At 39.2% G+C, this 23197-nt stretch overlaps 1 protein-coding gene across 6 annotated transcripts in view; it reads right to left on the minus strand.

Annotated features, from left to right (window-relative positions):
* Nucleotides 1-23197, minus strand: part of osbpl6 (oxysterol binding protein-like 6) — a 47830-nt gene that overhangs the window by 18738 nt on the left and 5895 nt on the right. For all 6 annotated transcript variants that reach the window (XM_037109816.1, XM_037109818.1, XM_037109813.1 and 3 more), the window contains exons 2-6: nt 16578-16820; nt 5093-5215; nt 4615-4668; nt 2703-2816; nt 2439-2609 (exon numbers count right to left, since the gene is read on the minus strand). In XM_037109816.1, coding sequence (XP_036965711.1) covers nt 2439-2609; nt 2703-2816; nt 4615-4668; nt 5093-5215; nt 16578-16727 — 612 coding nt within the window. In that variant the 5' untranslated portion in view covers nt 16728-16820. The remainder of the gene's footprint in view (nt 1-2438; nt 2610-2702; nt 2817-4614; nt 4669-5092; nt 5216-16577; nt 16821-23197) is intronic.

A 23197-nucleotide genomic window follows, 5' to 3' on the forward strand; every position in this document is an offset into this window, starting at 1 on the left:
TGAATTAAATTAATAAATAAAATTGAACATTAAATGGGAGAGTAAATGCATTTAATTTAATGGCATATTTATTTATAAAACCTTTTGTTTACTTATTAGGGATTTTGGCCCTTAGAGTCCTCGTTTCGAATTATGGCTGCAACTTACAATAATGTCCATTATTCATTCATCTATGAATGATGTTTCGATTCATTGGAGAAACATTTTGTCTAGTTTGGGCAAAGTCAAGTACCTCAGATGTAACATGAATGTTATGTTCTGTATATTGCATCAATTAAATTCAAGATCGGGGATCTGGTCTAGAAGTAGTATGTTGAAGTTGGCACAAAGCAAAATAAAGAATAATCACATTTGAGGAGCGAGAGCAGCAAATATTTGCCTAAATAAAATTGGCGTCAATCAATTTTGTGTGAAGTGACGGATCCGTTCTGGGCTCTTCTGGATATAAAAACATCACTGGATGCATCCTTCATTCTCTACTGGAAGGATCTTCTGTCCCCTTGACCCACCAGCAACAGCTGCAATAGATCTAAACTTTAAATGTCAATAAAAGTACTTGTTAAATAAGGTTGAATCAGAAGAATACACTGTTGTATTGTCTGTTTTAAGGAGCACTTACAGAACAAATACTTCCATACAGAAGTTTCCAAATAGACCTTGGCTGTCCTCCCTCCAAAACCAAGTCTTTCGTCTTGCAGTTAATTCTGACTCAAGGACTGGAGTCTCTTATTCGAACTGTTCTACTGGGAGAGCTTGTCATGCTGCAGCCAGATGCCCTGAATCACATCCTACTGATCACCTCTAATGGCCTGCATGAGGCACGGAGCCTCACTCCCTGGAGAACTTGTCGTGGTTGCATCCTCACATTTACTCGCAGTTCGTACATGTCAGCAAGATGCATAGGCTGACACACTGACCCAAAGACAAACTCTTTCTGTTATCCTAATGATCAGAATATAATTACTGGCGCAATCAGCGTTCCTGGGCAGTTCTCCGGCTGCACATTCATGGCCTTTAAATCCGCAATTAGCCACGTATCACAGGGAACAAATTACAACCATTTGGTAGAACAGCACTTGTATGGAAATGCTCTTTTTAAACAGGAGAATTGAAAGGATTGAAAGTGAAAGGTGTAAAATCAGGTAACACTATAAAGCCTTCCTGTCGTTACTGTGAATTTTACTTCCTCTCATCTGGATGACATTTTGATAGACTCTCCCAGTTTACAGTAAAAACGGAACGAGGCAATCTCTCAGTCCCCGTGACATACCCTTCTTGAATAAGTATTCGCGCTCTGCTCAGCACACAGAGAGAGAGAGAGAGTCTGGTTTTAGGCTTGACACAAAGTAGAAGAATGACAAATGTTCAGGCTACTTTGATTAGAAAGACCCATTGTAACGTCACAATCTGTATTGTTAGGTTTGAGTATTTTCAGCTCATATTTGTAAAGATATAATCAGCAATAATTCCAATCATTTATAATCACCTCCGCCAAGGTTATGTTTCCACTTGGGTCCATTTGTTTGTTGGTTTGTTGGGTGATCAGCTGGACAACACAAAAAACTACTGAAGGCATTTCCATGAAACTTCAATGTAGCGTTGGTCTGAACCCAGAACAGACACCATTAACCTTTGGTGTGAATACAAATAAAGGGACAGATCCAGGAACTTACTTTCTGTAACATTAGGGGACATTTGCTGACATTTTCATTCATTTTCCTGCATGGATGTTGATGAAAACAATCAGGCATATTAGGGTGACTGACATCTATGATATAAATAGATCAAACTTGATGGTGATCCTAGATTTGGTGAGCCTAAACTACGGTTTAGCAGTTATACGTGGTTGTAAATTTAGAGTGATACAGGGCTCTAAAGTTTGATATTGGATCTGATGTGACTGAATTTAAGGGGACTGTCGGGTCTTGATGGAGGTATGCACTCCACTGAGTTGCAATTGAGTTTAAAATGTATTTAATCAAAACTGTCAAACAGTGATGGGTTCCAGCTTCTCAAATGCAAGAATGTCTGTTTTATATGATTTAAAATAAAACATCTGTGGCCAGACAAAATGAGAAAATTGAAGAAGAAATATTACAAAAAAATGTCCCTATTTTCATCAGGGCTACACGACATGATAAAAGAAATCATATTGTGATTATTATGACAGATATTACACTTACATAATATGATTCAAAGTTGGTGGAAATGATAAATGTTGCACTAAAAAAAAGATTAAAATCATGATGTGACTTTTGTTGTGGTCTGTATTAAACAACCACATTTTCTTAAAAAGAAAGTTTTTTGGGCCAGAGCATCTCTGCAACTCAACAGCACTTCATCATTATGCTGTTTCCCAGTTCTCATACATTTTTTAAATCAAATGATTGCCCATCAATAAAAATAATCATGATTATGAGGAGGGGGGTGAGACTCACCTTGACTTCCCGTACCACACTCGAAGCAGGTTGGGGGGACTCAATGGCAGCTGGGGGAGGAAACGTTCGCATGGTGGCCTCCCGCGGAGATCGCACAATCTCGTTCTGGCGGTAAAGCCGGTGATGACGCAACTTTGACACCCAGGCATCAAAGATGTCTTGAGATTTGACCTAAATAAGAAGAGGACGGTCAGCGTTTAACTTAACTGACCTCCTGTTCATCAGCTGTGAAATAACAGTATTGACTCTACCCATAAGTATTACCTTGAGGTGATAGATATGCTCCTCGGTGTCCAGGTCGATACGACGAGCCCTCTTCTTGATGGACATGACTGAGAGGCCAACGTCGATGCTGCCATGAAGTTTGCCTTTTTGAATCTAGGGACAAGTTGTTGTTTTTTTTTTCAGTTAACTCAGTTCACCCAATCATTTTTTCTTCCACTGATGTTTCACTTCTCAGACGTTCATCTGGTAAAATGATCGACAGAACTATTGTGATAATCGATAAATTCCCAACAGGGATTCCCAACCAGGGCGAACTGTACGCAAGTGGCTTTTCTGCACTTACAGTGGGTTACAGTAGTGGTATTGTGATTATTTTTGCTAATTTGAGAGAAAAAATTTTTTATAATTTGGTAAAAGTTATATTTATACATATTCACATGTAGAATGAAAGACAAAAATAAGAATGCTAAATGTATTTAACACAAAAAACAACTAACCTAACTTATATCGCAGATAGACAGATATACTGCATCAGTGTATATGGTGTCTGAAATGTCCAGGTATGAAAAATTTTCTTTTAGGGGATTTGAATGGAGAAAAAGATGCTTGTTGTGATTTATAGTTATTAAATTCCCACTGAAGTTTATTGTATCAGCACACTTAATGTCTGTGCAGCATTTTATTCCCACATTTGACGGATAATTGAAGAAAATGTGTGTATATTGGCTGAGAAGTTCTTACTTATAAATAGTCTAGTATAGTATACTTCATGAAAAATAATCCAGAACCACTAATGTCTTGTACAGCAAAAATATCATTTTATGTAGTTAATAGTAACACATTATACTAAGCTTAAACAAACACATTTGCAAGGTGTCAGATGATGTTATTAAGGGCTGCTTGAGCTCACCTGATAGAAATGTGCTGTTGTAGTACACCATGCAGAAAAGATTTATGTAGTTATTATTACTATTGTCATCATTATGCTATTATTAGAGAAGCAGACAGGAAACAAACATAACATAACTGACATTCCAAATACTGAGGATGATACTGGTATTCGTCAGTATTTTGCAGATGGATTAGTGTGTGAAAATAATTCACTTATTATTAATCCAAAGAAGACATTGTGTGGCCTTAAGGTGAGCTCTCATACAGATTGAACAAGTTTCCTCCTATAAATATTTAAGCATGTTTGATCTTTGATCTCAGGAGACTGAGGCAATCTGGAGTAAACAAAAAGATCTGGTGATTGATTTCTCAATCTATGATACAGAGTGTTACACAGTATGGAATCAGTGCCTGGTACAGTTTCTGTCAGTCCAGCTTAAAGCTCAACTGCGACCTATCTGCACAAATCTGTGGGTGAAACGCTTGAGACAGGTTTTCAGGTTGCTTATATTTACAAGATGTTGTTTATGACTAGTATAATCACATCAGACCCTTCTCATATTTCATTTGAAGAATACTGGCTTTATAAACCAAGTCCTCAGTTTTAAATCACAGTTTGCATTCTGAGTAGACCTTAGACTTCCTGTGTGGACCTAGCACTGCAATGCACTGCAGCCATGCATTTTCTAATGTTTTATACACGTTTGCATTTGTTTGAAACAGTGTACATCTCAGGAACGCAGCAAACATTTCTGAATGACCTTCAGATAAGAGATCCTTAACCACTTGGCTAATTGCAGCCCCACAAACAGCACTGACACATGATGAAGTCAGTACAAGTGCTCCACAGTGTGCCCGTTTCCTTGGTCACAGTCATGTGTTACATTTCCATTTGGTCCCGAAAGTTCGAGCTTTCGTGCAGAGGGGCATGGCGTGCACAAAACGCATTCTACATCACGACCCGTGCTGCAGATGTTTCTGCTGACTCATTGCCAGGCTGAGCTGATGTCAGGCCAGGCTGCCCTGTTTCTGCCTGTGGGTTATAGTCAGGGTTACTTACATCAATGGGGGACTTGGAGTACTTCAGGATACCATTGTCCAGAACAAAAAATCGCTGCAGAGAAAATAAGCACAACAATAATGTGTTGGTTAAAGAAACAGGAAGCGCAGACATTGAATATAGATAACACTGTACCAGTTTATATTATTATTATTTATGATGTCATGATTTGCTGCAGGACATCGGATCTGTGTGTTCTGCAGTGTTGCGAGTTCAAGTATGTGAACATCAGTGAGTTGCTTCCAATGGTATTCACGGGTTATGAGAAAACAACAGTTCTGCTGATGCTGAAGGTGGTGACTTTAAAGGAAACAGAAGAGGCCCAGACAGGGTGAGGCTTAAAAAAGGAGAACTTCTTTTCAAGCAGAGGCACTTTACTAGACAGCAAACTGTTTAACATTCAAGCAGCGGCTGTGTTTTAAAGTGATTTTCCAGCAGCAAAAGCTTTTCTGTGTCTCGCTCTGCCTGTGGATCTTACCTTGTGCCAGCCTTTCAGGGGCCATTTCCGCTTCTTCAACATGAAACCCTCGTGCTTATCGGGCCTCTGGACGTTGCTCTGACCGATTTTCAGCCCTTCAATGATTTCCCAGCTGTCTGCCTCCTGGAGAGGAATAAAAATACAGCTTGGTGTCAGAACTAATTCATTCACTCCAGCAGAATAGGGAGGAAACACTGCTGTAATAAAAAGAAAAGATGGTGCCACCTTAATAGACCAACGGAAACAACAGAATATATATATTTATATATATTTTTTTTAGCTTGTACAACACATTAAAAGAAAAACTACCCCATTCAAATTCTCCCTGCTCTCTCAGCATTTCCACTCCATTAGCTTTCTCCTGACTGTGCTCTTCCTGCTACTAGAGGGTCTGTAAATCAAAGTGACGCCTCTGGAGAAGAGGGACGCCAGGGTCAGACAGGGACAGGTAAGATATCACAGTGTCGCTCCCACTGGGGGGGACAGATGGAGTCATGGGATCACAGCAAAATGTCTGGGAATAGACAAGGATCATCTGCATCCTGCTGTACTGGCCCAACATGACCTATTCAGCGTCTCTCAGAAGTTATTTTGTGTACAAGTTTGAAATGCTGTAACTGACACGTTTCCCTGCAGCTGTCGCTTGTTAATCTATGCCAGCAGAGCTGCCCCACCATCATCAATCAGCTTACTACAAAAACTGTTTTGTATATTATTGATTTAAAATCAAAACCAATGTACTCATTCACAACATTTTAAATGTTTTTCTGTTAACAAAAATGTGTTTTCTATGTTTTTCCATTGGTCTCCCAGCAGGTGAAAATTGTAGATGAAGTTAGAATTGTTCAAATATACTGTACATTTACAAACATGTAAATGTGTCTTTAAAGGTGCATTATGTAAACATTTTTGTGCTGAAACCCTTCAGCATTCAAATTAACAGCTGGCAGCAGTTGGCGGTTGCCTTGGTGACATGCTGCCCCCCTGTTTGTTTGATGTATGAGTTCAACACATGGTCGATTATTACATACTGCACCTTTAAAGCAGCATACAACTACAGTACAGTGTGTTACAAACTTTTATTAAATGTTTCTTTACTGCTCATAAATGCTAATCAAGGGGGATATAAGTGTCACGTAGAAAATAGTTTTGTATGCATTACGGTCCACCACTGTCCTCTCTGTTGCAAAATCTCAACATGACATGCGGTCATCTATTTTTGGGTGGTTATCCATCAGATCAAGTCAAATATTATATAATATAAAATGGAATACATCTAAATGCAATGGTGGTGAAACAGGTCCGTTTTTTTCATACTTAAATCAGTAATGGAAGAGCCTGTAGGGTAAAACCTAGAACAAGCACAGACTTCTCTGGGAAACCAGAAAACAGCCTGAGACTCTGCACGGTGTGATGCAACGACCTTCAAGACAGCTCGTCTGGTGAGCATTACGACACCTGACCTTGGTCTGTGGGACACTTAACAGAAGGAGACAGCCGCTTGTTTAATCTAATGACCAGGCAAACAGATCCGTGTGGTAATGAGGTCGTGTTCCTCCCCTCCTCTCGGTGGCCTGTGCGACTGAGGAAGTCGAGGAGCACACTTCATTAGCAGAATGTACCCCGGCATTCAGAGCAATCATATCGTAAATGGTAGCAGTCCTCTTATTGTGCTTGAAACACTTATGTCATTATCAGTTCAACAACTCAGCAGTATAATGTTGCCAGTGAAATTTTCAAAACATCGTCAACAGCTTCTGTATTTAGACTGTAACAGCCTTCCTGACAGGCACTAACAGGCAGAAGCCAGCGAGAAACCCTTCAAACAAACTTCCTGTGTGTTATCTGCAGCGTTACAAACAGACTTTTAGCTGGCTCTAAAATGAGAAATCAATACCACACTAAATAAAGTACGGCTCCAGCTGCAGATATTGCAATTCAATGCACTTTCCTTGGCATTGTATTAAGGTCCAAAACATCAATGAAATAAATCAGAGGAGCAGTTTGTACACAGACTCTGCTTGCACCTAAATACCAAAGTATATGCCAACAGTTTATATGGAAATTACTGCTACAGTCAGAGAATTTGCTTTAGTTATTAGAGCCTGACAATGGAAGAGATTTCCTGCCCTCTGCTCACATTCATTGATCTCACTGCAGAACAGCTTAAAGCTGAATGAGTCGTCCCTCTTGGTGAATTTACTCTCTCTAATGAAGGACCTTGTGGCAGACTCAGTATGAAGCTGTCTGCTTTACTGTGTCAAGATTTAAAAAGGTTTATTCCATGAGCTTGTTCGTTTGACACTGAATAACTATGACTTGTTTTGTGCTGTTCCATGTCTCCCTTGAAAAAGACAAAAAATTTGAGAAGACCATTATTAACGTTGTTCCAGGACCATCACTGCAACTGACCAATAGTGCTGTTGTGATGTCATAGCTTTGCTACTCAGTGTTGTTCCTGGAACATCATAATCAATGTTGATCTGGGACCATTGATTGAACTTAAGAAAAAGCCACACTTGGAGCTAGCTGTCTTGACTGAATGGATCCAGCACAGGACTCACATTCAGCAGACTGTGGTTGGTAAGGTCACCTATTTTCTATTTCTTTATAGTTTTCATCGTTGGTTAAGTTAAGTAAAGGTTAAAATAGAACCTTTCACAACATTAAGCAATTCTGAATAGAAAAACTAAGCATATTTTTCTGCTACTTCATTCATATTCGATGATATGACTGGCTCAATGCAATAATGGCCCTGGAGCAACATTAACCATTATGTCATAGGTATGGTCATCATCATCGTCATTTAAACCAGAAAGCAGAAAATAAGTTGTGTGTCCTCTCAGAGTTGTGACATGTAGCAGTGAAAATCAATAGGAGTATGCTGCTGCTCAGTACACTAATGTTTTAATCTACTAATTTCTATTTCCTGTTTATGACTTTCTTCATCACAACCTGTTGTGTTAGGGGAACCCAAGACGCTCTGTTGCACTGGTTGATCGTTATCTTTTCTGTGGGCTGCTGTAAGTGTGTTTCTTGGTGTTTGCGTTCTCACTTTAGCTTCCTCAGTGTAGCTGGCTGGCTATATTTGTCTCAAGCTTCTGAGATCAAACAAAGATAATTTACAGACGTGTGGTGCTGAGACGATTGTCGAAAAACACCAACACAGTGCTAACAGATTGGGAGCTAGACAGCAGTATATTCTAAAGAAATATAGCAGTGAACAGTTAAGTGACTTTGATTATCCTAAGTCAAGTAAATCAATCTCCTTGTGTCAGCTCTATAGGCCACGTCTGATTGTATCCGCCACCTGCAGTGACACTCCGTCGCACAGAAGATCTTTTAACGCTGCCATGAATCAAACTACTACAGTTAAGGTCTCCCTCAGCAGCAGAAAGGACAAACACTCCTCGGGGACACCTTAGGTTAAATCAGCACAATAAATAACAGTACCCCAGCCCTCTTCTGATGACAAGTTCTCTTACACATCTGATCTACTGTACACTGCTGCTGCTGAAACACTGGAGGACTTGTCTGCGCTGCATAAACAAACATAACCAATTTCATTTTATTTCCTTCTTCGCAGCGCAACAAAACATTATGCTGTAATAAAATGAGCGATAAAACAATGAAACAGACAAAATGTTTCATCATCGATGGGAGTTCTTACAGAATCATTGATTACCCAAAATAAACAAAATGGAGGCCTAGAGAGGACGACTGTAACTGCTTTACCGTATCACTTTATATCGAGCCAACAAGTAAATTATCTTCTTGTCAATGACCTAATGAATGAAATTCATTTTTTTCAAGATCGGTGTCTTATCAAACATATGATGAGAACTATTCAGCAACTATTCTGATAATCAATTAAGTTTAAGTTTATTTATCTATTTTACAGGGACAGTGCACATTAATCAACATCACTGTGCCAATGTTAGCCAGAAGGCTAATTTCCAACTGTTGTCCCTTGGCTAGAAGTTCAGTGAGCCATTAATTCATGTTTTTAGTTCTTTAATGAGCAAAACTACTGAATATTTGCTGCTAAAAGCTTCTCAAATGTGAGGATTTGTTACTTTTAATGTGTCTCTATAAATGCAAAATCTTAAGGTTTTGGATTGCTGGTTGAAAAACACAGGAAAAAATAAAAAATAAAAAATAAAAAAAAAAAAGAAATCTGGAAAAATACAAAGGATACATTCTGAAGACCAAATATTTATTGATAAGAATGAGATTAATTTATACTAAAAATGACTTTTATAGTTGCAAGATTTATTCCTTAATGTTGCTGATACAATGATACAATGATGGCCACAGATGGCAGAGACCCACCGGCCTTTATTTATAGGAGGCTGAAACCCGAGCAGCTCAAGTTTCAGCAACAACTAACTAGCAATTACACAAACATAAAGCTTACAATCTTTTAAAAGCCCCCAATGACTTTTCAATGGCCTTAAATAGCTGGCTTTAAATAGAATCTAAGAGCAACCATTATCGATTTGGTAAAAAAAATATACATTTTGTTCCATATAAAAGGCTCAAATGTCTGTCTAAAGCCTATTTCTGTCTAGATAACAGAATAACTGTAAAATCAGCAATCATGTCTGTGACTGACTATTGAGACATCCTTTATTCTCCTGCTGCTCGCTCTGCCTTTAAACAACGTGATGCCTTTTATCATTGGGCTTCGTGTTTCAATGCAGGTATTAGAGTTTGAGTCTATTTAGTGATAATTTCTACTCAACAATATCTGCAATAGTCATCAACTGACGGGTTCCAAGATCGATTTAGTGTCTGTGATTGGTGCTCTATGTGCTTATGTTATGTCTGGCTATGTTTGTTTTACTTTCTCTTGGTTGTCTCAAGACAAGAGAACTTGATCTTAATAAGTCTATGTGATTAAATAAAAGTTATGTATGGAGGGTGGAGGGAGGGCAGGTGGGGTGCGGGGCAGTAGGTAGAGGTAGTGGAGAGGTGGAAGTGGTAGATATCTGTGAGTATGAATGAATGAATGAATTTGATAGTCTCTAAACAAACACTTAAAAAAAAAGTAGGATTTATGAAAACAAACACTGTGTTCCCACACAACGCTGTTTGAAAATGTCTTCTTCTGTTGTGCTTGCATAAGAATACTGTGCTATGGAACAATATATTCTAACTGTAACATGTAACAACAGCCCCGTATTCCATAATCAACAATGAATGATATTTAACCACAGAGGACGTGTTGTGAGGATGGATTTCACTGCACTGTCTGGCTGGCTCAGCAGTAAAGCTGAAGAGTAGGAGGGGGGGTTTCCACTTGGATTAGAAATTAACACCCTGAGAGACTGCGTATAATCACAGTCTCATGCTCTGTGTCAACGACACAGATTCAGTAACTGAACTACAGTCCACATGTGTGACTTGCTGACTCGAGGGAGAGATGCTGTGGCTGTCTCAACGAAAACACCCTTGGATGACTGAGGTAGAGGAGGGACACTGTGGTGAATGATTCACTGAAATATGAATGTTCATTCCTGACAAGGCAAACTCAGTATCTTCCTTTCAATCTGTTCTTAAATCACATGGCACTTTTCTTACTTTTCTTATTGACACTGAAAACCGCAATTAAACAAACAAAAAAATTTTTTTTAATCATTTCAGGGAGCCTATATAGATGGTTTATAGTGCACAGTCTAGAGCGCAGTGCGCTAGTGCATTTAGGGCATGTCTGAGTCCAGTTAAACAGTGGATAATCTGGGCTGAAGTGTGGCGCATAGTGCAAAGGGGTTGTATGTGGACTCTGAATTGGTCATGGACCCTTCCGTCCCCAGTGAGACGCCGTTTCACAATCATCTATCCCGTTACCAACTCTGCATATGAAAAAAATAAACTGAGGAGGGGGAGGAGCGCTGCTGCTCTGTGTGTAGAAACTATTAGTCAGTTACATAGTTCTGACTAACTGGAGGGGAGTTGCAGGCTACTCCCCTCCAGTTAGTTGGAACTGATGAAGCCTTTTGGATGAGAGGTGAAACGTCTCAAAAAAAAAAGTCCAGTTGCATACGATACAACACTTCTATCTCCTCATATTAAGTGATACTGTAAAGGGATTGAGGTGGTTATTGTCATGGAGAAATAATAGCATAACTTCAGTTGAAACCTCAAATATTCTTGGACAGATTGGCACCACCTGCACACACTGTGTGAAGATTAAAAAACCACCTCTGTGTGCAGTTGTTGTTTTATACACATTTCATTTTCAACTTTATTTCTGTTCTCTATCAAGACCATCGCCTGTTTTTGAGTTGGTCTGTTTGTGCTGAAGATTATTATATCATCAGCCGTGTCAAAGCAGAACATGCGTCACTATAATAACATGGCCATAGAAACAATAAATACATTTTTTAAAAATACAATTTTATGGAAGACGTCTTTACAGGAGATAGTACACACCGATTTATACAGTTGTCTGAACAAGTGCTCCATCATTCTTTCATCTGCAGTGATGTCTGTGTGTTCAGGTCATTACTATGAAAACAGCCACTATCTGACTTTAGAGGATCTGATAATCACTTGATAATCACCCATTTCCCCACTTTCATAAATCAGTGTATCATTTTCCTCATAAATCTATTCCTTCTTTTATCTCGGAGCTGCTACCATCTTATCTCCAGGAAATAACAAGCAGCAAGAGAAAGAAAATGATAATTGCAGCAACATCCTGGATCAACGTGTAAGTGTGTGTGTATGTGTATGTGTGTGTCTGTGCTTACTGCAGGTGGTGCCTCTAATTGCTCTCATGAGGGTCTCCAGAGTGAGAGTGAGAGTAGTCGTCAGCACAGGGGAAAGTGACATGTATTGATTTGAAAATGGGGGCTGGATCTCATTAAGGCTTTCCCCCTAAACAAAATGCCCCGCTCTCATTTTTCCTCAAAAACTGAGGCCCAGCCAATCGAGCAAAGGTCTTTTCTGTGTGTAGTGTGCTTCCTCCAGATATCCCCAGGGAAGACGACCGTACTATATATTCTCTACAACGGTCCACCGTCATTATATCACTGAAAACTCCCTGCAGAGGCTCTGTTGCAGGAAAACAATGCTATTGATGTTAATACATGATGAAGTTACATAACATATATAATCTTCAAAAACATTGATATAAGATGGAGATATCCTCACAATAAAAGTCCATTCTCGACCTGAGGAGGATCCACCAAGATGCTGTTGAGAAGACTGACACATTAAGTTGTCAGGAAGCACATGTAATATAATTGAACGCTTCAGAACGGCTACTGAATAGACTTTGTGGCAATTTTTTTATAATTACTGTCTCCAAAGTCATGATTAAACTTTTAACCAACCAACGACGACAGGGCAAACTCATGATCATGAGATGTGATAGAAAGCCACAACTACCACTAAACAGCCTCTAAAGAGACCTTGTGTCGCGACTGTTTTATCAACAATAATATGAATCTATTTTTAGCCTTTTTTTGAACACCTTCCTTGTTAAGAGGATTACAGGTTGAAATAAAACAACTTTTCCAATTTCTGTGTACCTGTGTTCATTGGTACATAACAGATATGTGACTAAAATCACTCTTTTTTTCTCTTTGTAATAAATGTTTAAACATTTTAGGTGACTCATCTTGAACTTGAGCATTAACTTGTAGTAGTAGCTAGCACAGTGATGTGATGGATCAGAGGTGCATGTTTGGATACTGTCAGCAGAAACATCAGTTAACATTTCCGAAGAATGTGGCTGAAGTTTAATATATTCATTTCTACTTTATCTTGATCTAAAAACACAGTGATGAAGGTGTGGGTGAAGTGCTACACAGCTCTGTATCACACGTATTCATTCGCAACTGTGCTGATCCAATACTGGCTCGTTAATGAATTAATCAGCACTTCAATAGTTCTACAAAGTTTTTCAGGGGTCAATGAGAATGATGAGTTAAGCCCAGGGCTTGTGTGGATGGAAATCCCCACCCCCGTCTGCTTTTTTACACTAAAGTGTGTCTATATTTTGGCCATATTTACTGACATATTTCCTGGAAATCAACACCAACATCAATGTTTCAGAAGCAGAGTGTCTTTTTCTTCAGCAGCCACATTTATATCATAGTTTAGAATAGTTAGAATAGTCTGCATGTGTAAGAAGAATAAATATACACTGGCAGCTCATTTAGATAAAGTATTAGATGCTTTTGGCTTTGCTTAAATATGACAACCTTGTGATGCTCCTCTGTCAGTCATTTCAAACATCAATATATCTGACTCTTGTTCGACATATTATGAGCCATGATCAAATTTCTCACTGGTCTGACAACAGAAAGCAGATGTTTAGTAAAATACAATGCCAAGACCTCTGTGTAAAATCATTACTCTTTACAAATTATAGAAATGGCAGATCTGGATGGGATTAAAATCACAGATGATCTCTGCAATTGTAACAAATTACTGGAGGTCCCCAGTGTGAATAGGGCTTTTGACGTACAGACGGAGCTTGCGCTAAACCATGAACCCGCCATAATGGCATATGAGTCTGCAACTAAATGAGTTACAAACTCTCAACATTTCCTTAATTTGGAGATATTTAAGTATAAACATAACATGAAACGTAGAAAAGCAAGACAACAGCTGGCAATGTGTAAAGCCAACAGCTTGAGGGAGTAGAAGTTGTGTTGGAAGACATCCAAATTTAGGTATCAGAATCAGATTGGAATTGAAAAATGGAAATGTCTAAGGGCCAAACACGCTTTCAGTTCTGCTTTACTGTTACTTTAAAGTCAGTGTCTCTCAAAATGTATTTGCAGGAGATCCTTCTTTTCTTAAATATTTTCAGAGGTAAGCAGTTGTGACCTTAACATCTGAGACAGCTGAATCAAACCAAAGAGGATTTCTGAGGTTTTGAGTGATACACCTGCCTCTGAGGTTGAAACATCAAGTCTCTAGACAGGTAAATCACCACATCATTTAGCAACCACTGCTGAAAACAAAACACAAAACAGCTGCAACAATCAAAAACTAATTCTTCATGTGGCTGCTGATCCTTTCAAAATCCCATTGACTATCTTGAGGGCTTCATCAAGCAGGTGCACAAAAGTAATCTACTAGACTAAGACTTCCATTTGCTGCTATCTCAGTGGCTGCCTCGTTGGCTTGTATTACCTGACTTCATTAAACACATTAAAAGAGATGAATAAGAAAAGAAAAGCAAACAGATAACCTTGCTCTCAGATTAAGCTGTCTTTAAGATTATGGAGTGTCTGAGAATTGAAATGCTGAACCCCTTCACTCATGAAGGCCTTGTTATCAGAAGCAAGTAGGCGACATTAAAGAAAGGGACAATGAACAGAGGGGTTAACAGTCTGCCTCACAAAGATGCAGGCCGTCGAATGCTCGCTTCAAACAGGGCCCCATTTCTCAAACTGACTCCCGGCCATCTCCCGCGGACACAAGCTGGTCTCCCGCTCAGCATACCAGAGCGTGCCACATGTTCAGCGGAGCACCGAGCCTCCGCCTGTCCCTCATGAAATATGCATCACCCAGTGCCGACGGAAAAGCTGTGATGTCAGAGATTCCTGTTTTGGTGTCCTGTTTCTGCGCGGCCACAGTGACACAGCAGCTCGGTGAGGCAAAGAGGGCTGCGGGCTTCAGATGGCTTACAACAGGGGTTAACTTGAAGCGCTTGTCCTGTGAACTGTGAAATGCGAGCGTGTCTCATTGTTTACCATGCCTCTGCCAGGTTTTTATTTACTAACCAGGGAATTAAGAGCAGCTCTCTCTTAGCTGATTAGTGATCTAATCAGTTGATGAGGTCTTGTAGGGTTGATAGTCCATTGGTCTTTTTACTAATGGACTTTTCACAGGAATGAACTATTAATCATTAGTCCTCATCAGATCTTTATCAAACTCTTTATGCCTGAATTCATCTCATTCATCTGAAATAGCGGAACAATTTGACAGATCAAACTCATCAATTGGTCAAAGAAATCCTGTGACCATTAACCTCGACTGACGCTGTACAGATTAAAACAGATTTTATTCCAAAATTAGAATCTGGCGAAATTCCTGGCTGATCAGTCGCCATTTGGCCGTTTGAGGAGGTTCATGACCCTTGATCACCTGACCAAATGATCAACTAGAATGGTACTCAGTCGAGCGCATACCTCCGCCAAGGGCCAATCAAACCTAATCCAATATCAAACTTAAAAGCGCTGTATCACTCTCAATTTTAAACCATCCATTTCTGCTAAACGATAATTTAGGACTGATCTAGAATTATCATCAAACTGCCGGCACGCTTAGATATCAGCCAACTAAATACAAATTATTTTTTTCATGGACATTCGTGGATTAAGAAAATAAAAAAAATGGGCCAAATCAAAATCTCTCAATATATGTAAAATAAAGTCAGATATAATTCCCTAGATCTGCACAATGATGTACTGGCAGCATTTAGTGCAACAACGGTACCCCTGAAAAATAGTGTTGGGGTTTTGCACACGGGAAGGTGAGCCCTGGCATTTAAAGGGCTAAATCCCTGCAAAAGAAAAGGTAACAGCTTTTGTAACTATAGAAACAGCTTCTTGCTGGTTATCTCATTTGCTTGGGGCAACGGCTGCACATGAGGATGCAGTGGCCGGTACTGTGGCTCCTCCAAATGATGCTATGTTTTTTTGGGGGGGTTTTTCTGTCAGAGGAGAGCTTTTTACCTTGTACCTAGTATTAGACTGTTTAGCATTAGTATTAGATTGAGACTGCATTATAACCAATTAAAAGTTAAATTAAAAGTATGTTTAAGAACTTGCTTAGATAAATAGTCTGCATCTTCTCATCAATCTGTATTTGTCTTATCTCTTCCTGTTCTGAACTACATGAAGTATTGCTATTGCCTTCTGGTTTTGTCATCATTTTCGAGGATGCAATCATCTTGTTTGAAAAGACCGTATTGGATTTGCCACTGTTTACGTTAAGTGTGAACACAGAGGTCACACATCTTGGCAGTACTGAAAGGCAGATTAAAAACTGTAAAAAACAAAATGAACAAGGTCAATAAAATGTACAGCGCCTGCCCAGATTTAGGCAGCAAATTCGAGGTCAACACCACAAGGAATACACTAACTGCAAACATAAAGCATGTGCATGCTGTTTGGAGGAAACCGGCACTGTTTGTTGTACATCAAATGCTGATGCTGGTTGATGACAGCTGATTTTACAAAAACACAGAGGTCATCACATGATAAGTTTGAATGTTTTTGTCCCACACACTGAGACTGCTGAATTAATATTTCATGATTTCATGTTTCCTGGCAGGCCCACTTTCCTTCTATCTTCTTTGTTTTTCTGTCTCACTTGAGGATGGTACTGACAGAAGACTGCAGCAACTCAAAATAATATTCACTCCTCTCTATATTGCCTGCTCAAGCCACATTCATTCAAAGTGCCGCTCTCCCTGGCAACTATTTCTAGATGGATTCCCCTGTGGCCTGGCAATTACCTGCCGGCTGTCGCGCTGGGAAGAGGAAGAGGAAGAGGCGCTCTTGTGAACCGGTGTGGAGGTGGTCTTGTTGACTGGGGTGCCACTCCTCTCCTCAGAGCTCATGGTGCGGCCGTGGGGGCCACGCTGGTATTGGTGGTGGTGAGACATGTTGGGCACCAGTTGGCTCCGTGGACCTCCCTCAGCACTGGGCCCCGCGGATCAGCAGCATCCTCTGACACACGTTCACAGCTTGCGGTTCATCTGAAAAAAAAAAAACACAAAGGCCAGGAAGTTACTCCATCGCATCTACCTCACTTTCCTCATTCTGTCGCAGTGCTGCTTATGCCAGACACAGACCCACAAGAATGTAAAATCCAACAACACTTCTTCGTCTGGTTTATTCCTTGAAGGGACGTGCGACTGAACTATGCGGAGCTCCATCAATTTCAGTATGTTAATCTAACTCACAGATGCTCAGTAGAGACGCCCTGAGACGTTCTCTGAAGTGTGGGATTTTAAGATTCTTCTCATTACATTTGCATTACTGAACAAGCCTTTCATTATGCCTGCTATTAGACTAGTGCAGCAAGTCATCACAATTGAGAGCCAGAACCTGAAACATTATCATATTTTCGATGGACAAATTGAGCAATCGACTAATTGTTTCAGCACTAACCTGCATTGAATTGAGCCTTTAACAACATGCTTGTTTAAGTTAAATAGCAACATTGCATCCTTGTCATGGCGCAGTGATAAGCCAATTACACAATATCGTAAAGGTGCTCTGTGGAACTACTGTGTTGTGCAGCAAGCTGGTCATTAGTTTATGCTAGCGGACTCCATTCCTCAACTACGGTAGCTGCTATTGCTCTCTGTTAGTGGAGCAGAGAGAGGCATAGAGACAAGGCACTCAAGAACACTTACAGTCCCATCCCTGGACTGTTGCTGAAAGTCTGACCTGAGTCCTTCACAAAGAAATTCCAAATTCAGCAGCGTTAAACAACTTTAACACAGGCAACCTAGAGAAACAGCAAGTTACATTACATTATAATCCGCTCGCTTATTGTCAATAAAAATACGATAAATATATGTTAATTCGACACAAATTGTTGGTTGCAACCCCCTGATCTTTCTACAGGCGCTGAAGTCTGTTTACAACCAGGAAATGTGACAGATCTGCCTGTCAATTTGACTGCAGTCACTGCCTCCACTGCAGGAGGCTGAGATCACCCCTAAGGACGGTGCAACATAAATCCTTAAACATCTAATTACCACCGTGATAATGATGGCAATTAGATAAGGATACCAAATCAATGTAGGAGAGTAGCTCGGCCACGGCATGGGCACAAACCAGTTACAACAATCTAAAAACAACGACTTCTGGTTTAAACTATGAACGCTTGGTTACCGTTGGCAGGCAGGGCCACATCTTGAGTAAATATACTAGATTCAAAATATCTTGTTAACCTTATGGCCAGATAGCAACAGGGAGTTCTTGTTTTCATCATTAGGGATGGTACTGTGCTGCTCCGTGCTGACTCCAATAATACTGCCTGCAGTGGTGCTGTGTAATTGTCTAAGCTCTCAGGAGGTCTCAGCACTGATAAAACATACATCGATCGTGAGATGGTAGAAAACAAACAGATAAAACAAACCATGCTCAATTCAGAAACCGGGATACTGAGGATGTTATTGGACGCTTCCAAGGATAAACACCACAATATTTTTGATAACCTATCTCCATGTTGATATTGTGAATTTGGGGAATAACATTCACAAGACAAGGCATTTAAACAGTCTGATGAACTCAAAAAACTACCATTTAGTGAGGGAGGATTTGAAACAAGTAAAATAAGAGGATAAAATCTGTAATAATTGGTTGCTTGTTGATTGAAGGTCCTTAGTCATCCAGGTCATGGTAATTCTAAATGCAACATCGTAGGGAACTGGATTGAAACAAATCCAGTTGCATACGATATAGCACTTAGAATTGGTTGATTAATTGATTTGATGACTGACAGAAAATGCATTTTAGTAAAAAAATATCTGACCTCCCTTCCACACAAAGACACTGGATCGATACTGATCTGCATTCCAGAGAAGATCCTCTACGTAAGGAAGATCTGGGGAGCCTTTATAGATGACTTACTTCAACTAAAATGTGATGGCTTCTTTCCTTTGCTTTCATCTGGACCTAATTTCATTTTTACATCCTACCTTACATTCAAGTGAATTTTCAGACTTTTACATTAATTTTCAGTTCAATACTAATGCTAAGAACCAATCCAAATACAAGGGATTTCCAGGGAAGGTGGGGGTTGTTTGTCTTTTATCCTGTCATTATTAATTTAAAGGAGTATGCCATTTTTTTTTTTTCAAACATGCTAACTACAGAACAATTGATCTCCATCTGTGTTTTCAACAATAAAAAAGTATTTAATAAATTAACTGTTCTAATAATGGATTTCTTTTTAGGCAAAAATGCTAAAAAAAAAAAAAAAAAAAAAAGAAAGAAAAGAAAAGAAAAAAGAAAAAAGAAAGTTACCCTGGTTACAGCTTCTGAAAGGTTTTTGTGTTGTTAGTTTTTTGTGATAGTAAATTAAGTTTGTTTATATTTTGTGATGTTTATCTGAAAACAAGTTGCAACTTGATGACCTAAAAGGATAAATTAACCCAAAAATGAAAATTCAGTCATTATGTCATCGCTCTGCCAATGGAAGGTCAGTTTTGTAGTAAACAAAACAATTCTGGAGCTTCACAACAAAACAGCGTTACATCTTATCTGGAGTAACCCAAGTCACCTGAATCCCTGAGACCCAACATTGATATGAAAAGACGTTATTTACGCCCCCGTTAAAGCAGAAATTTTCACTGTAGCAGCTAAGCTAACAGCGCTAGCACACTACCAATATGAGGTCGGTGTAAATGTTGATAAAAGCTTTTAAAACCAATTTGGGATCTCTGGGCTTCTAGATCACGGCGGACAAGCTGAATGAAGCTACATAATGTTTTGACATTTTGTTTTATTTTATATCATTATTTTGGTGACTAGGTGAAGCCAAATATTAAATCTAGAGTACCGATAAAGAAAACTGTGTTGCATTGCAGGATTATCAAGAGGCAGTGATACATATGTTTTTTGCCAGAGAGTCTTCATGTTCATTGCATGCGACCCTGGAGCACCCTGTGGTTAGAGCTACAGGATGTGCTCTCCCATGTGACAGGGAAACTCCCTCCACTGAGCAGCTCTGCACACTTCAGCAGTAGACACTCTCACATGCAACTGTGCAGTGCACTCACACACCGTAATCTATAATTCAGATCCTTTAACAACGTCATCATCCCTGCCCTGTTTTAGGCCAACTGAGATCTAAGCTACTGTAAGACAAGGCGCTAAGTCCATTCAGGTAGTGTATTCCACTTAGCCTATTTAATAGATCCACTCTCCTTGACCTAATAAAGGAAAAGAAGGGTGGGAGTACTTTGAATGTAAACTTGACTGTTTTGATACACTGTTCTGTCTAGTTGGTAAACTTGGAGTCCTTTCGGGAGGATTAACTATAGATTAAGGACGTAGTAAGCACATAAAGCATGATAAAAACACACAAGATCATTTAGTGTAGCATTGCAACTAACAATGATTTTTGGTAGTGATTAAACTCAGGCATTTTCCATTGAAGCTCCACAGCTTTGGATATCCCTGTCCGTCAGACAGATATCCAAAGGGATGCTTAGGCTTGCAAAGTGAGTTGCGTCTTTTAAAGTTTGCCTCAAAGCTTACTTTTATAAGACTTTTTTTTAAATTATAAATCTGCTGTTGATCTGACTTCCATCCATCTTGTATTGCATTTATTTAACATGCTTTTATTGTATATTGGATTTTTATCATTTTTATTTGTGGGTTAGGGGGTTTGCTTTTATCTTGATTGTTTGTTCTATTTCATGCTTTCTTATTTCTGTACTGGCCATGTGTACTGTTTTTATCTGACCTAAAAGGCACTTTGTAACCATTTTAAAACCTTTGTTTTTTGAAAAGAGCTATGCAAATAAAGTTTATCATTATAGGATAAAACCACAAAATGCTCACCCTAGAGTACAACGGTGACTTCATCAAGACACTTGTTTTGCTAAACTAACATGCCACAACACAATAATAATATTGCCAATACATTTTCTGTTGATGAACTAACTAAATTACTGATTACATTTTGTTTGCCTCTTCAGGCAAAGGCTAATTGAAGTGAGTAATGCAGCACTTTTGTAGTAAAACCAGCAGTGCAAAGTTGGCATGTAGATTTTTAGCAGTTTCTTTAACTGATAAGCTGCTGCTTTAACAATCAATTGTCAGTTGATCATTAGTAATATATGAAAGAGGATGGACTTTTTTCCATTACAAAACAGTTTTAATCACAAACATGATGGGTGTTTGATTTGAAATCATACCAGGCTACATTAAAGAACAGATAAACTTAACAACATGTTACTTGAATAATGAACTAGATAACACGTAGTAATAACTTCATTTTAATAGCAGAGTCACCATCTGTCGCTTTTCAACAACCCGTCCCAACAAAATCTAACCCATACTGAGGCTCTAACAGGCGTGTGAAAATGTAATAGTATCAGTTTGTATTGAACGTCTTTTATACGTCATTGTTGGTTATTTTTTGATATATTTGACAGACATACAGCAATTAATTGATTAATCATTAACATCCCTAGTGCTAAGCACAGCCATCAATAGTAAACATTCAGTGGACAAGAAAATGAAAGTGACAACTTGTCCATGTGACTCCCGTTTAGATCAGTATTGTTCTATACAAAGCCAGTGAGCATGTTGGGGAACGCCCGATCAGAACCTGATTAGTCATGAGCTTAATCTTCTAAATCCAGTCACCATCATTATGGTCCTTTAAGCAGGAGGACAAGGCAGCCGCTGCCATGTGGATAGTGCAATGACACTTCTTCAACACCTGGTCGAGACCTTAAGAACTATGGCAAAACAAACACTACTGACTCCACAAATGTGTGACTGTTGGTGGTAAATGTGTGGTAAACTGTGGAGGGCATACGATTATCAGTGCAGTAAAGTCTGTGATTCTATCATATTACTATGAAATGAAATGTGCTTTAAACAAGAGGCAACACTTCACTGGGATGAACGTAGAAGTGGCTTTAAAAAAGCGTATCATTGAATGGCTTCACCTGTTTCCATTTGCTTTTATGTATTGCTATCCCTTATTGTTTTTACTGCTATGCTTGACATCTTTTGTAACTGATTGTACCGTTTACTGATGGGTGAGTCTGTTCTGATGTAAATGCTTTTCATACACTGCAAGCAAACCACTAAGGTGAGTCAATAAAGGCTGAAAAGGACACAACAGGGATTTTTGGGTACACTGTACACTGGAAATCTGAGTACTCCAATTCCAGTCAAGATAACAGACTATTAAAACAGTAGATAAACAATGATACATCTGAAACATTGATAGCAAATTGATTCTATCAAATGAGGTAATATAATGTGATCTGTTCTTTTGATGCCTGTTATGTTCAAATTCCTTCTCTAAAGGCCTAGTTCAAAAATATGAGGCTCAGCTTATCGGATGTGTTTGGGACATTTCAAGATACTAGGAGACAAAGAGGAGCTTTCAGTGACATAAAGCCACAATGGCAGTAGTATGTAACAGTGTGGGGGAAAGGACCCTTCTGTCCACATTCTTGTAATGCCTCTAGTTGTAAAATGATGGCACTAAACTTTAACGACTTGGCCACATTCACTCTTACAATGAGGCTAAGTGTCTTGTCTTACCAACCCATTGGTATTAAGATATTGGTTGCAACGTTTAGGGAAGTGTAATACTTTGAAATGGATGAGAGGTATTGCAGAACATCCTAAACGTATGTAGCAAACACAGGATGTGTAACTTACATGGTGATGGTCTGCATGGCTAATATCTGTTTTGGGGGGGCATCAGGAGGATTTATTGGCAGAAATTAGACTTAGAATTCAGAATTGTGTTTTCATTAGGGCACAATCACCAGAAATTAAAGATTTTTTTGCATTCGTTGTCTTACATATTGCACTGTCATATTTCTACGGTACCCCAGAACATACAAACCAAACACTGGCTCTCGAGACGGCCTTTTATGTTATTCGCCACGGTAGTGGACGGTGAGATGTGGGGTGTTCAGTTGGTTTCCATCTGCAACGACACCCCTAGATGCCACTAAATCCTTCACATGGTCCAGTTCAATCTATACAAAAGTTGACAGCAATACACGGCTACATATATTTTGGGATGTGGTGATAGAATAAAGGATGAACAAAGGGATGGTTTAAGACAACACACTGTACATTCATTTAAAAACATGCATCGTCCTTGTTTGTGCCAATTCACACTACAAAGAGTAATTTCCTCACAGTTGCATGGCTCCAAGTTCATCAAATTTCTAAATCAGCAAGAAAAATCTTTCACTTCCCCTTCCCCTCGCTCTCATTCACCCAGAACTGCATTCTCAGCTAAATCTCACACACAGAATAAATTCTGTCAATCTCATTTTACGCTCCAGAAAAGCAGCAGTATTTGGGGGAAAGGGGTTTTTTCCCAAATCAGAGGTAATGATGAAAACTGTCA

This window comes from Acanthopagrus latus, chromosome 9 (genome assembly GCF_904848185.1).
Source record: "Acanthopagrus latus isolate v.2019 chromosome 9, fAcaLat1.1, whole genome shotgun sequence".
Taxonomy (NCBI): Eukaryota; Metazoa; Chordata; class Actinopteri; order Spariformes; family Sparidae; genus Acanthopagrus; species Acanthopagrus latus.